The sequence below is a fragment of the Styela clava genome, chromosome 4 (genome assembly GCF_964204865.1).
Source record: "Styela clava chromosome 4, kaStyClav1.hap1.2, whole genome shotgun sequence".
Taxonomy (NCBI): Eukaryota; Metazoa; Chordata; class Ascidiacea; order Stolidobranchia; family Styelidae; genus Styela; species Styela clava.
The window spans coordinates 19,513,952-19,529,149 of NC_135253.1; the positions used below are offsets into that span (position 1 = coordinate 19,513,952).

At 33.3% G+C, this 15,198-nt stretch overlaps 2 protein-coding genes and 1 long non-coding RNA gene across 3 annotated transcripts; all 3 read right to left on the minus strand.

The window, feature by feature from the left end:
• Window positions 1-216: 216 nt before the first annotated feature.
• On the minus strand, window positions 217-3,897 carry LOC120325624 (uncharacterized). Its single transcript, XM_078112285.1, has 6 exons — window positions 3,799-3,897; window positions 3,284-3,381; window positions 2,014-2,201; window positions 1,639-1,757; window positions 976-1,129; window positions 217-834 (listed from the first exon to the last, which is right to left on the minus strand). Exons 1-6 carry the CDS (start codon window positions 3,802-3,804, stop codon window positions 722-724), a joined length of 678 nt encoding a protein of 225 aa, XP_077968411.1. The 5' UTR covers window positions 3,805-3,897; the 3' UTR covers window positions 217-721.
• A 38-nt stretch (window positions 3,898-3,935) lies between these two features.
• On the minus strand, window positions 3,936-4,964 carry LOC144421922 (uncharacterized). Its single transcript, XR_013475043.1, has 2 exons — window positions 4,733-4,964; window positions 3,936-4,360 (listed from the first exon to the last, which is right to left on the minus strand). It is a non-coding gene; the product is annotated as an uncharacterized LOC144421922 (long non-coding RNA).
• A 1,680-nt stretch (window positions 4,965-6,644) lies between these two features.
• Window positions 6,645-10,907, minus strand: LOC120326584 (neuronal pentraxin-1-like). Its single transcript, XM_078111964.1, has 4 exons — window positions 10,854-10,907; window positions 9,970-9,982; window positions 8,476-8,628; window positions 6,645-7,678 (listed from the first exon to the last, which is right to left on the minus strand). The coding sequence occupies exons 1-4, from the start codon at window positions 10,905-10,907 to the stop codon at window positions 7,071-7,073; spliced, it is 828 nt and encodes a 275-aa protein (XP_077968090.1). The 3' UTR covers window positions 6,645-7,070.
• Window positions 10,908-15,198: the final 4,291 nt, after the last annotated feature.

Consider the following 15,198-nt stretch of genomic DNA (forward strand, 5'->3'; position numbering starts at 1 on the left):
AATGATTGCGTACGCACACTACCGAAATGTGTATATTTGGCCAAGTGGCAAATACCGTTTTCGGACAACTGATTTACACGATACAGAATGTATTTGGCAACAGAATTACATAATGCGCCCCAACCCACATGGCTGTAAATGTTTACAGCAGACTTCATGCAAATCATTTAATTTTTTTTGATTTTTTTTATTCTGTCCGAAAATTAAATCAAACATGTACAAATGATGATTGAAAAGCAAGAACAAAATACCCCCAATAAATATCATTCGTTGAAAATAAACCAATTCCATGCAAAGTAGTTTACCAATGGTATAACGGAAAATCCGGATACAATGAAGAATAACAATATAGCAAATTGTCAATTTATACAATAAAATAGTTTATACATTTGTAATAGAATACGAAGAAATACACACATTTTCAAACTGCTGGAGCATTATCAGTGGATACACTGTCATTGTTTAATGGATAACATGTTGAAATATATGAACAGATGTATATATATATATTATTCATATAATTTCTTGCAAAATAGTTTACTTATGGGAAAACGAAATATCATAAGACAAATGAAAAACTTGTAAACTTTTCAGAGTCGTAACAGAAATGCAAAAGTACAAACGTTTTCAGACTGCTGAAACATAATCAGTGGAAAATATTAACATGGTTATGAATAATTATCGAATGAGCAGTTTTAATACAATTGAAGTCACGGTCTTCCTAAGGCTTCATAGCGTCATATCTTTCTATATTCACTAATTTTATGTTCATTCCTGGTGATTTGATTTGTTTGAGTTTCATTCTCAGTCCTTTAACTGGAGATTTGAATATTTCTGAAAAGAATAATATTAATTAAGCTTATGAATCATTCGGATTGTTTAAACTTCTATCCTCTTTTACTAGTTTAAATATTTTTGTTTCCATTTGATGATTGTAATTGTTAAATTGCACCGTCGGAAAACATAAGCTCTTACTTTCATCTTGTCCTATTTCGTCCCAATTAACATTCTTCAGTAGAAATTTTCTGAATGCATCCACAGAGCACTGGGTAGGAATGATACCAGGGCCTGCACATCGCAAGCCATTGTCATAGTAGAGCGCGCACAAATCTTCGTTGCATGCTTTTGTCTGTGTATAATAAAACATGCCTCTTATGGATATCAAATATGTGATTTCACCCAGGCAACTGTATTACTACAAGTTTCTAACAGTGCTATTTAATATTATAATATGGATGATATCCGAAATGCGAAAATTAATTTGATTCGTGACTCAAAAGATTGTTGACAGATTTTTTTATTTGAGTCATGATGCGTTTCAATAGTTTTATTTATTTTTTGCTATCTTTGAATGCTATCTTGATTTTGTACGCAAGACATGACTTCAAAGCAACATCTTGTTCAGGTCGTTTTCGGAAACCGCCCAATATTTTCATTACGGATATTTGACTAATAAAAAATAACATTACCAATTTAATTATCTATATTTTTCCCTTTTTATACGTGTTTGAATGAAAAAAACTTTGCTATGTAGTTTTTAATAAGATTTATAAATGTACAGCAGCAACAAAATTCTTGATTCAATTTTATTCAAAAACCGATCTAGAATATCTCTCCACATATTTCAAATTGGTTTACCTGATTTACAATGGCGCTTCCATTCAGTGTTCTCGTTGTATTGCGGAAAGTAATTGTTCGCATCTGAATACCAGGTGAACAAGATGTTGAGCAAGATGACCATGAACTCCATATCAGATCTAAGCAAGTTTAATTAACTTTTAGATAAGGTTAAGACACTGCATCAGCATGAGGGTTACAAATCCATACCCAAACAATTACCTATAGATATATGGGCAAAAATGTTATCGAATAACAGCACTTAATAATTTTAATATATTCCTCAATATTTTCTTATTCGAAGTTTTTTGTTCGTATCCGATTTTCAATTGTTTGTTGTGGTTATGTCGGTTCACCTTAGAGCAAAATTCATATCAGTAAATGACATGTGCCTACCTGTTGATTTAATGAGAACAGTTATCAAATCTGAAGAATGCTTTTGCAATTCATTGAAACCACTAAAAGTAAAAACCCTGTCGTCTCCCGTGCCACCGTTTGCGATAATTTGCAAATGACTCAGAAACTTTTCGTAATTCCCAACTCCTATTGCAATCGTGGTCACCGCATCTTTGTATTTATCATGCCTTAAATTCAAAATAGATCAGTTATTAAAACAGTAGCTTACGTATGTTATTATGCACTTTTGAAGCCTCAGATTTCCTAACTCAGTCATATTTTTTATTTTACGTCATATTTCGCCATCCCCAACTCATTTTATCATGGATTAAAATATTGTCTAAACTTAAACGAAACGTATCTTTAGAGCATCGGTTCTCAACCATCTGTCCGTGGACCAGTGCTGAGCCCCGTCAACCTTCCTATGCCGGTCCGGCAATTATATTCCAATATAATGACTCAAGTGCAAAATATGAGGTTATGTTTGCCTGCCCATTAATCCTGTGGGATTAAGTGACCTGCTGTATATGAATAAACCAAACGTCAGAGGTCCATGCCTATTTCAAGCCATGAACAACTGGATGACATTTCAACAGTTTTGGTTATCGCTTGTATGATAAAATATGCTGAGCTCAGTGACAAAGTCATTAAAAATGTGACTGATTTTTAGTGCAACCTACTGCGAAAATATTTTTATCGTTATCTCTCACCACAAACAGAGAAATTGTTTGGAAGTCAACGCTCTAATTCGCCTTGCGGAAACTTCAATGAAACCGCGATTAATGTGTATATGATATTGAATTATATAAGGTGCCTTTAAATGACTACTTTGAACAAGTAAGATATTTACGACGTTAATAGATATAATATTGTAGATGATCCATTCAAACAATAAGGAGAAACTCAAAAAAAGCAACGAATTAAATAGTCTGGGTTCGTTATTTTATATACATTTAACTTCTTCACAATTATTTTGTGTCTGACCTGGAAAGGAAATGACAGCAAAATGCGCTAATACAAATCTATTTTGCTGATTATATCCACAAATCTGGCTAGACTAAATCTTAATTACTCGAATTTGAGCTAAAAGAGATGCAGCTGCAATTTTCTAATATTGTATTAAAACAAATATTTAAAATGTGGAAGTCAATAATTTGCGGCAGTTGTTGAATCCACATTTAATGAATTTATTCACCAATAAAATGAATAATATATTATATCATTTTAACTATGTAACATACTTAACTATGTAACATACTATGTAACATACCAGCCACGAAAGAAAGCAGCATCATTCGCTACTCCATCAGTAACAACAATCACTGCTTTTTTGGAAATGTAAAAACTCCGAGATTTTGGAAATTCCACCTGCATATAATTAAGTGATAAAACGTTTTTTCGTTGAATAGTTCAATGTTTTCGATGTGAAACTTATAACGTGTGGTTTGGTGGCAAGAACAACGCGTACTATTAAGGTTAAAATACCAAAATAAAAATTATGTCACAAAAATTAGAACGCTAGACGATGGTTCAAATATTGTCTATAAACGAATGACTAAAATGAAATTGAATAAAACCTGTGTAAAATGTTTGCAAGCGTCAGAAAAAATAAGATATTGGTGTAATATTTTGCTAGCGATATAAATATACTTTAAATTGACATTGTTACAACCCTATATCCACTAATCTCCGGCACCAATAAAATTCGTCATCACCAATAATTGATGTAAGAAACATTGGAGTTTGTTTCTACGTTTTATTCTTCTATTGCACAACCCATCTCACCTCCATTACTCTCCGTAGTGCATATTAAGTATAAGTTCCCGAACTCAAGTATGACATGTTCATAATTCTTGGTAAGAAACAGGATGCATTATTCACGCATTCTCCCAGCACGAATGGAATAACAAACTTCTTTGAATCTTCAATCGAGGCCCTAGAAATAATTGTCATAGAATTAACCAAACTAAATTAAAATCAAAGCGAACGTTAACATTGATTGAAATTTATTTTCTATTAATATTTATTTCGGTATTTTGAATTGGTCACCATTTTTACTATTCAACAAGTCAGTAAATTTAAGAGGTTTAAATTACACGAGATTATTATACACGAGAGTGATATTATCCGATATATAAATAGAAAAGTAAATGCACATAATACCCGTTCCATGGATTGTCCTTGTCTGAAAATTATAATACTTGAACATGTGCAGAGTCTCCAAACGCTTCATATATTTTCACTGTTTGGTTTACAAGCCATTCCCTCACTATTGTGAATTTTTCTTCTCTAATTGATCCAGATCCATCAATTACAAAGATTATCTCAAGCAATGCTTTCTTCTGAGCTAAAATATAATAAATAAAACATAAAGAATATGCTATAGTTCGTATTTCTGGTTTGTATTACATTTAATTGGTATATCTATTTTTTTAATACAAAATCTTAAAGAATAGCGAATGATGTGATACAATTTTCATTTACTATAAAACAATTTTTATATACAATTGTTTTCAAAGTAATAATTATAATTAATGACTTTATCGATTTCAAAAATATTTGAATTTTCTCAGACATGCAAAACGATTCATAGCGCTCTAATTATTTCCTTGGTAGGACGCACTTAGTTAAAATGTCGCAATATTGTTACATTCAGTATCTATACAAATATGCAGCTGCATGTCAAAATAGTTCATCCCAAGCAAACCTTGAAACTTACCATTTTGCTGCGTTGCCAATGATCCACCAATGAAAATAAGAAATACAATTACTTTGATGATGAGCATTGTTAAAACAAATTTTGACAAGTAAGTATTTCAATGTGAAAAACACATTTTAACAAAATCTTATGTTATGGAAAAACAAAATATACTAAATAAGACGGATAAATAGAATATAGATTAACGTTTATTAATCTTTAAAAATGAAGAATTTTTTTTCTATAAAGCTATCCAAACATATAAAATGTTGTTACGTTGGCACGACAAAAATCGGTGCTTTGATGACTGCACATTTTAAAGTTATATATACGTATCTATAATATTGATGTTTACATTACATTAATGTATGGGCATTCAGCTAATAATGTTTTCATGCAACACGAGCATCACTACTCGTTCCTATTATTAATAGGAACTTGAAGCTGCTCATCAGACTATCCCTATTTTGGTTAGCATACAGCCATAAACAATACTTATATATATGTTATATACATATATATAGTTATGAACACTGAGAGAAAAAACAAGGCCAGGCTAACACAGTCAATCTCGTTTTCATCATTAACAGATATATCAAAATACAAACAGTCAATCATTTATTCAAATATTATTGGACCAAATGTTGTTCTATACGAGGAGCAGATTATCGGGTAGTTTCATAGTATGTGTATCAGGTGCTTTGGTGACAGAATATTTTAAAGTTTTAAAAAGCTATAATTGATGTTTACATTACGTTAATGTATGAAGGTTCAGGTAAAAATGTGTGAATATAACACAAGCATCACTACTCGCATTAAATTATTAATAAGACATTGAAGTATCAATGATCACTCCAGCTCATTATCAACTCTTCCATCTTTAATTTGTCAGTATAACAAGCACCTCCTTTTGATCCTTGACGCTTTGCTAAAATTACAAAAATGTAGCATTGTTAAAATACTATTGCATAGTTCTCATCAAATCATTAACTTTTTTTGCTTCAATTCTATATCTTAGTCATGGACGATGCATGAATAAATGAGAAAAGAATTGGACGTTCAAGTGGTACGTGTACCAATATAGGTGTAAATATTTGTTTGCCTACTTTACATCAAGTTGTTTAAGGGGACAGAATCCTGTGGGTAGGGGGTTTATTCTCTTGGCTAACACAGACAGTCCCCGAACTCATAATGGAACTAAAATAAAGAAAATCAGATTGATAGCGATAGCGTCCGTATATCTATATATATAACTATCAATGGCATTTTTCTGTACCACGCAAGGGCGGGGTGATGACCACTCGTATTCTCGAAACTACCGTTATATTATCCTGTTTAACTTTTTCAGATAAAAACAAAATCAATTGATTTATTCGTTCAAAAGTTAATAGTACTCCCGAAGTAAGATGGCGGCACCGGAACGTAGTCTGTCTACTAGGTTAGGGTTAGGCCATAATTTCAGGTAAAAATACTACGGGAGTCACTCGGCAAGTCCACGAACTCGTAATAAAACTAAAATAGAGAAAATTGGAATAAAATCATGGCCTAACCCTGTACACATACTACGTTCCGATGTCAGTCATCTTGGTTTATATACTTCGGGAGGACCAAATGTATTTGTTACCATATGGCAACCTTCACTATAAAGATAATAAAGCATATTCTCATAGTCTAGTACTAGATTATTCCATTTTTATTCATGACCCACTAACACCAGTTCCTTGCTGCTTGCTATTTTCTCTCGACTGCATATGTTGCGCCCAAAAACAACATCTTAGTTATTATTCTGCGTACTAAGTTCTTTCCAAATACCGTCATATACAAATTTTTTAAAGTTTCCGGTTAATTAAAGCAGCATATGGTCCGCCTCATTAGTTTATACAAATTGTCTATCTCATTTCCATTTTAAGTTCTCCGCTTATATTGTGTGAGTCACTAACCTACATTGTTTATGAAAATGTAATAAATTAACGGTATTTCAATTCGACAAATTTTGTGCGACAATCAATTCTGCTGTAATTGTGCATCGAATTGCAAAGCTTAAATTGTTAACAAAAAAATCTGATTCTGAACGAACAAACATTGCATAAGTAAACCTCAAATGGCTGCTCATCAGATTATCACAATATTCGTTATAAAAAAATAGGGCCAGGATAACACACTCAAAATCTATATTAATTATTATGCAATTAACAGATATATCAAAATACAAACATTCAATCAATTATTCAAATATTAATAAACCAAATATTGCTCTGCATGACTAGCAGATTATCGGAGGACGGTTGAAATGTTTTTTAAATGTCTACATACAAATTTAATTTAGTAAAATTTTTCTTATTATTAGTATTTAACCATTTCAACATGTATCGGAGAATTCCGAAGTCACATTTCCATATATGCGGTCATTTTTTGTGGCAGACATGATGTAATCTTTTGGACAGTTGCATTCATCTTGCATATCTTTAATTTCGCCGGGGGTTAAAGTGCGATTCCAGAGCATGCAATTCTTTATGACACCATGAAAAGAATCTTTGGCTTGAAATCCACCCAGTTTTTCATCCTGATCTTGCCCAAGTACCACAGTTCCTTGACCTTTGATTCTAGTAATTTTATGAGGCAATGTTTTAGATGAATGTTTGGTTCCGTTGATATATAGATGGACAGAGTTATTCATTGTGGAAACAACAACACAGATATGGCTTTCGTTTTTGTTTTCAATTTTATCGAAAGTTAATGTGTTTGGATATAAAATAAACCTCAGTTTTGGCTCAAATTCGATAAGTAAAGTGTTATGATGACTAGGTGTTGCATAGCTGAACACGGTGCCATCTACATGTTGGCCATGTATCGGAGATACCCAGGCACAGACAGTGGCTTCAGTCATATCCGGGATCGGTGCGTTTACGATGACGTAATCTTGTATCCGACGTCTGTTAGGAAAACCAAATGTATACTGGGGACATTCTGAAACGAATAACAATAATTAATTTTCAATAGCATGAAGAATTAAAGAAAACAAACAATTATATTTTACTCGATATATCAGCTACTGTTTTATTTCAGCTATATTTAGGGTACTCCCGTAGTATGTGTGTACCATGTTTGGTTAAGGCCATAAATTTATTCCGATTTTCCTTATCTTAGTTTACGAATTCGGGACTGTCTGTGTTAGCTAAGTGAATACACTTCCTGCCCATAGGTTTCAGTCCCATTACACAACTTGATGTAAAATAGGCGAAAAAAATACTTCTGTACACATCAAATACAAATACATCAAATACACATACTTCTGGAGCGCCGAATTAAATTAAAATCATGTTTAAAAGAAATGAACTGGAATCGTGTATTGTGCCCAATAGAACTCAAGTTTCATTGTACTATCAAAACCGACAATCGGGCTTCGATGGACAGTACTTTGTGAATGACCCGGTATACACTACATAGAGTTGGAACTACGCTGAGTCAGATAAATCATCCATTTTAAAGATTTCTATTGGCGAACGGGCCAGTAAACGGTACTTCTGTAGTATGCGAACCAAGATGGCGGACACCGGAACGTAGTTTGTGTACCAGGTTAGGGTGAGACAATAATTTTTTCCCATTTTCCTTATTTAAGTTCTATTACGAGTTCAGGGACTACCCAAGTGACTCATGTAATATTTATACCTTAACCTGGTACACATACTACGTTCCGGTGTCCGCCATCTCCGTTCACATACTACGGGCGTATACCCAGTAAACTATAGGCATTCCTAACATACTTTTAATGTAGTATGATTCAGTGGTATCAATAGATGTAGATGTCGGTATCGCCGGTGTTTTAGCGATAGAATTATCCGTTGCTTCAGTGGTGACGCCATTTACATCATTGACTAACTGACTTTCAACGTATGCTGAGACTTCTCGTTCGAGGTCTGAAAAATATAAACCAATTTAAATCAAATATATTAGTTATCATAAAGATGTAAAATCTGCCACCGAAACCAGAAATTTAAGCAAAACTGCAAAAGGCAGAAAATGTCACATTTGATATATATATTACGAAAAATGCTGAAATTGTCGATGAAGTGCAACGGGTAAACCGACTGTTAGGGATCTCGAATTGTATTTGGAAATGCCGTCAAAACACGCTCCGGTATTTTCGCTGATGTGACGGCAAAGCCAATTCTTCTTTAAACATTTGTGGATATTCCTATACAAATATTAAACCTTCATATTTTGGAAAAATTGCAGGACAAAACTCAATTTCATTCAAGCCAATGTAAAATTTAGGTATGTTCAGACAAATTATAAAACCATACAAAAAAAGATAATAGAACACAACTGTGAAATATATTTTAAATAAAAGGCAAATGATCTAACAAGTAAATATGACCTAATTGCTGCGTTGTATGAATCAGGATAATAAAATAAAGAGTTGCACACAACACGAGCAGTGAATATATTCCACAACGCAAATTTGTTTGCTTGATAATCGCGAAAACAAGGAAATAACTCTATTTTGAGTAATAAAATACCCGTTGAGTAATAAAAGCCAGTAGCTAGAATGAAATTAAAATCAAATGGGCAATGCTTGAATTTATGGACACGAAAGTCGAATACGGTTGTTCTCATCAATCCAAATAAAACAGCAAAACAAGGAATTGGAATTGGAATTGGACTAGTAAAAATTTAAAAAAATATATTCTGCGGACTTCACCTCAACGTACTGCAAATTTGAAGTCAAATTTTCTGTTTGTAAAGAAAACATATTATTTTACAGCAAAAACAAAAAGCGATTAGAATTAGCGATCGAACCATGGGTACACTGCTTGTATATTAACAACTCTCCATTTAAATAACATGAACTGAATTGCAAATATGTTTATGCGAGGTGTTTTCAAATGACATTACTCAACGGGAACAGGGGGAAGGCCACCACAAACAACATAATTTTCAGTGAAACAAGATCCATTTTTGGGCGCTCCAGAAATATGTTCACCTATATGGTGGTAACTAATTTTATTCGCCTACTTTACATCAAGTTGTGTAAAGGGAGGGAAGCTGTGGGTAGGGGGTATATTCACTTGGCTAAAACAAACAGTCCCCGAACTCGTAATAGAACTAACTAAAATAAGGAAAATTGGAATAAAATCAAGGCTTAACCCTAACCTGGTACACATACTACGGGAGTACCCTTTTTTGGACTTAACAATTCATACCCACAAGGCTTCATTTCAGATAACGATATTGCCAATACACAAATATAATCTCACCTCCCAGATTTTCCTGTCAGAATAAATGGAAAAAGATTAATTTTACAGGTCATCGGTTCCTAAAGTTTTTGTTCGTGTGGCGCCAAATTATCAAGGAAAAAACTCACAACGCATGTACACGGAAATAAAATTGCTGCCTTTAAATAAAATTTAATTTTTGATCGTTAATGTGTAGTTTATGCCTTTGGAAGCTTGTAAACATGAAGAACTAAAGATAAAAGGCAAAAGGTCAACCCTTCCAACTAATAAAAAATCACTCATGTTCGCTAAACTAGGTTCAGCCGATAAATAAATTGTAGTAATTAGTGTCAAACCCCATTCTTACTTAACAGTTACGTGGCTGTTCATAGAAGCTAAAATGAATTTGTTGATTCATATGCACAGCATTTAAGATAGGAAACAATAAAACATTTATATTCAATACAATATGTAAAATATTCAATCATATATTAGTTATGTTTAACACAATTGTAACGCTTTGAAAGAAGTTATTGGGCAATGATATAACAATGCCTATGTTGAATAGGAGTTTATTGGGATATCTATGAAGTTGATTAGGCGGAAAGATCGCGTCATATGATGCGTAATTTGACGTAATAGTTGTCGCGTCAACTGGTATTCACACCATCGTGTATTAACGCACCTTCGATTGTTTTCGATTGTTTTCAGTGTTTTCGATTGTTTTCTGTCGCACTCATGTCGTTAGACAGTAGAAAATTGCCATTTCTTTTGCGGATTGTGAAAGAGTACATTTCAAGAAAATTCGCATAAAAATGCCAGGGGCGGCAATTTTGCATTCCAAACCGATCTAAACCTGAAATTTGTCTCCCGACAGGCATCAATAAATCAAAAATCTATTACAATTCATATTCATCACAACATACAACCTTTCGTGGAAAAAGACTTCCAATTTGGAAATCCATGCCCATCACGCTCATTTCGCGATTTATCATAATCATATTGGCAATTTAAAGACGCTTTTCTGGTCTTGTGGTTCTCCCTGCTTCGTGTCCCCGAGGTCACTTTACAAAACTTAACAGACGGGTCATTTCGTATTTTTTCCGAGACTAAAAATTTATATCGGTACCGATTCAGTAACTAATTTAACAGCCACATTAGATTCGCTCATATTTGAAACGTTTCAAACCTAATTGCTAACATTGCCTGACTACTTAACTTCCTAATCTAGCAGAGTTCGTGTGTGTCGCATAAAATATGTTAAATATAGTAACTTACGGCATCAAAGTAAAATTCTTTACAATTAATGTCATTCTCATCACAATTTTCGTCTGATGATGCGGATATGGTAACTGATGCGTCTGAAAAAAAATTTGAACAACAAACAAGGGATCTTTAAACAACGATGAAATTAAGGAAAGGCGAAGGAGAAAATCAAGGATGGTAGCAGCATGAAAAAACCTTTAACATATATCCTGCGTTCGTAAACAAGAGGAATACTAGAAAAATATTGACATAGTGCTTGCACGCATTTGCAGGGCGGGGTATGGCCTTAGCTGATAAAAAGCGCCAAGATTGCTTAAAAGATTTAAGTTTGTGTAAACGTAACGGAAGCGAACAAGTGTGTCACCATATTTAATAAAGAATGATCTCGTCATTAAAATAAAACGGAATTTTTCTTGCTGACGTATCGATCCTATAGAATCCGGGAATTTGAACCTACCTTGAAAAATTGGGTCTTGTACCTGCTTGAACTTGTAAATACTGTTAAAATTAATATCAATTCGTCGCTTTGTTTAAAATAAAAACGACATCAATAGTTATCCCTATGACAACAACACAAGAATTTAGCAAAGCGAACTATACGGGGTCGCTTGTACAGGGCCTTGTGCGGAGAAAAAAAATCGAATAGTCGTCGTGTAAAATATATAAGCTAGATCAGGGGTGTACAACCTTCAATACAGGAGGGCGCATTAAAATAACTGGTAGAAACCGCGGGCCGCACCTTTATTTATCATAGGCCTTCAATTAGTTGCAGGCACAAAACTTTTGGTTATTGATCTTATGATATGCGTTGTTCTCCTTTGTTTTGTAACGCATTGCAACGTCAGAAAAACTGGACTCGGTTATGGGATTTGCAACACAATGGGATTGGGATTACTCGCACGTACCAGATTAAACTAAATTATAATTTAAAATTGGTACGGTCTCGCGAACCCCACAAATTTTTTTGTGGGCCGTAATTGGCCCACGGGTCGCAGGTTGCATACCCCTGAGCTAGGTATCTAGTAATTAAAATCCTTATTGGAAATTGATATAGAGACAGTTTACCTCCGCACTCTCCATTTTGTATTGCCGAATCGTGAGTATATGCTCCAGGCAAGACAATTAAGAGCAAAATACTTGAAAACAATTCATGTATCTTCATTTTTTTTAATTATTTTTTGTATTCCTAATATCTGTCAACTTGATGAAATTAAATTGAGATTACAATTAACAAACAGTACGTCAAGCCAAATTATGTTAAGATAGTTAAATACAAATTGTACGGATATTGAAATATAAAATAAATAAATAAACTCTGATTAGAATAGCAAAATTCATGACAAAATTAAAATTGTAATGAGACTTTATCAGCCCCCCAAATCTTTCTCATTTCAAACTCATGAAAATATGTTAGAATTTTGCAATCGTCTCAACTCTCTCAACAACTGAGTATATCGCACCATATCAAATATTTGTTCTAATAATCAGTCCTATGTTACATGAAGCCCCTTCAACCTTTACGCATGTATTCAGTCTCGTTAAGAATGTATGTCAACCGGAGAATTCAATTCCTTAAAGTTTTAACTTGTTATCCTTTTATATAATTGAATCGGTTAGCAGCGTTTGACAATTCAATCTCTTTTTGAGTAAACATTATTTTGTGTACTGGCATTTTGCTTCTCGACAAAGCATCATGGCACGGCTACCCTTCATGAGACAGACTGGCAGAATTCAAATCATATTTTGTAATAATAACCATTCGATAGAAAAGTAAAAATGATGAACTGTAATTAACCGCCATTTTAATCCTTATCCCTCATATTATGGATCATTTATGACAAACAAAAACGTTAAATTGTAACTTTATCAATTGTGACTACAGGGGAATGCCCAAAATAACAATTTATGCAGAATTCGATTTGTATGTTATTTAAAGAAAATTATTTTCCAGAATTTCTGGACTTGTTTATGTAAAATTTATAGTTTTTGTAAAATTTATCGAATTCTACAAATTCCATCTTCGTTGTAAAATAAGTTCATTTTGGCCCTCAAGAAGTATGTGTACCAATATAGAGGTAACTAATTTCATTCGCCTACTTTACATCAAGTTGTGTAAAGGGACTGTAACCTATGGGCAGGAGTTCATTTGGCTAAAACAGACAGCCCCGAACTCGTAATTGAATTAAAATGAGAAAAATGAGAATAAAATTATGGCCTAACCCTAACCTGGTACACACACTACGGGAGTACCTTCATTTTTGGTCCAGTGGTCGTGTGGTAAGCACGTTTCATGTAACTATTTCGGCATTGCACGGTGGAGAAATTTGGTAACTTCAAACCCACTACTTCATCCAGTGTGCATGCGGTAAATAAAAATTGCTCTAATGCTTACGAATAGGTTGAAGTCGAAAACACGATGAATATCTGCTTGTGCGTCCGGGCCCCGGTTAGACGAAGGTTTAACACATCATACGATATATAGTTACTTTGTATAGTATATAGTTATTGTACTAACTCAATTATGAACCCACAGATATCTGTAGAGGTACAGTTATTGTTTTTCGAACAAAAAAAAATCTAATCACAAAATCTAAGGCAGCGTATGCCAAAATACAACTATGCTATCTGTCTACCATTGTTGTCATTTTACCATAACGATGTTATGGTATACTGACCAATTTTTATTTTATTAGTTTATTTAAATATCTGTGTTTCAGAGATTTTCTATTACTTTTTAACTGCCTTATTGTAGTATTGTACCGTTGTGACTTCATTTCTGTAATTTTGTGACTTCTATATTCTACATAAACTACCTTATTGTAGTTCTGTACTGTTGTTACCTTAAATTTCTGTGCTTTAGTGACTTCCATATTCTGTATGAAATGACTAATTATAGTACTGAACCGTTCTGGCTTTGAATTTCTATAATTTATTGTCTTTTATGTTCTGCATGAATTGACTAATTTTAGTACTGAACCGTTGTGACTCATATATTGTGACCAGAATGTTGCAAAAATATTCAAATACCAAAAATCATCACATGCTATGATATTAGTTTTTCTTACATACCAGTTTTTAGAACTGTAGTAGTGTCCATGGAAAATGCCGTGGCCAGGGCCGGATCATGCTTTTTACACTTCTAGAAGACCTAATCACTTAAGATCTTGGTGCCCTATCGATGAGATGCAATAATAATATATATAATAATGGAACTAGTGTACTCTATTATCGGAAATTAAATAAGCAGTTTCAGTATTCATAGATTTAAGACCAAATTATGATTAATTTACAACACATGATATTTTCAGTTCTCATGCTTACAAACAGGTTTAGAACGATAATTCAGTACGTGAGAACAAAAAATTATTCATATTTTAACCCGGCCAACATTAAGGTCTAGGTCGTCTGGCCAACCCGAATTATTTCAACACTGAGGCGCCATTGAAAATTTGACTACGGAAATTTCTGTGAAGTCTTCTTTCTCTTTGTGGCCCGAGCTCGTGCTTATTTTGCCTAATCGTTGATCCAGTCCTGCTTGAGATTCGAACACTTTTCTCAATTATGTTTAAGATTGTTTTTACCTAAACGATAATCGAATTATTTCGAATTTTTCCGGTTTAATGGAAAAGACTTTGAATTTACCGTTGAAAAGATTATAAATATAAAAGCTTATTGCAATTAAATAACTGTGGTGACATCTGGCGATTTTGTGAATTTTTCGAGATCGGAATTTTTCCAATTTGGTGAAAATATTGGTGAGACATTCGAACTATTTTGAACTTTTATGATAAAGAGGGCAAAAATTTGAGTTTACCTTTAAATAGAGGGATAAGAAAATACGTATCGTATTTAAAAAATTGTGGTGGCATCCTGCGATTTATCGTTGTTCGAATTTTGTCAATTGTGTGAAAATTTGAATTCTTTAAAAGATAGTCCTATTATTTCGAAATGTTTCGTTATCTGTGATAAAATTTGAATTTATCCTTGATAAGGTGTCTACCGGTA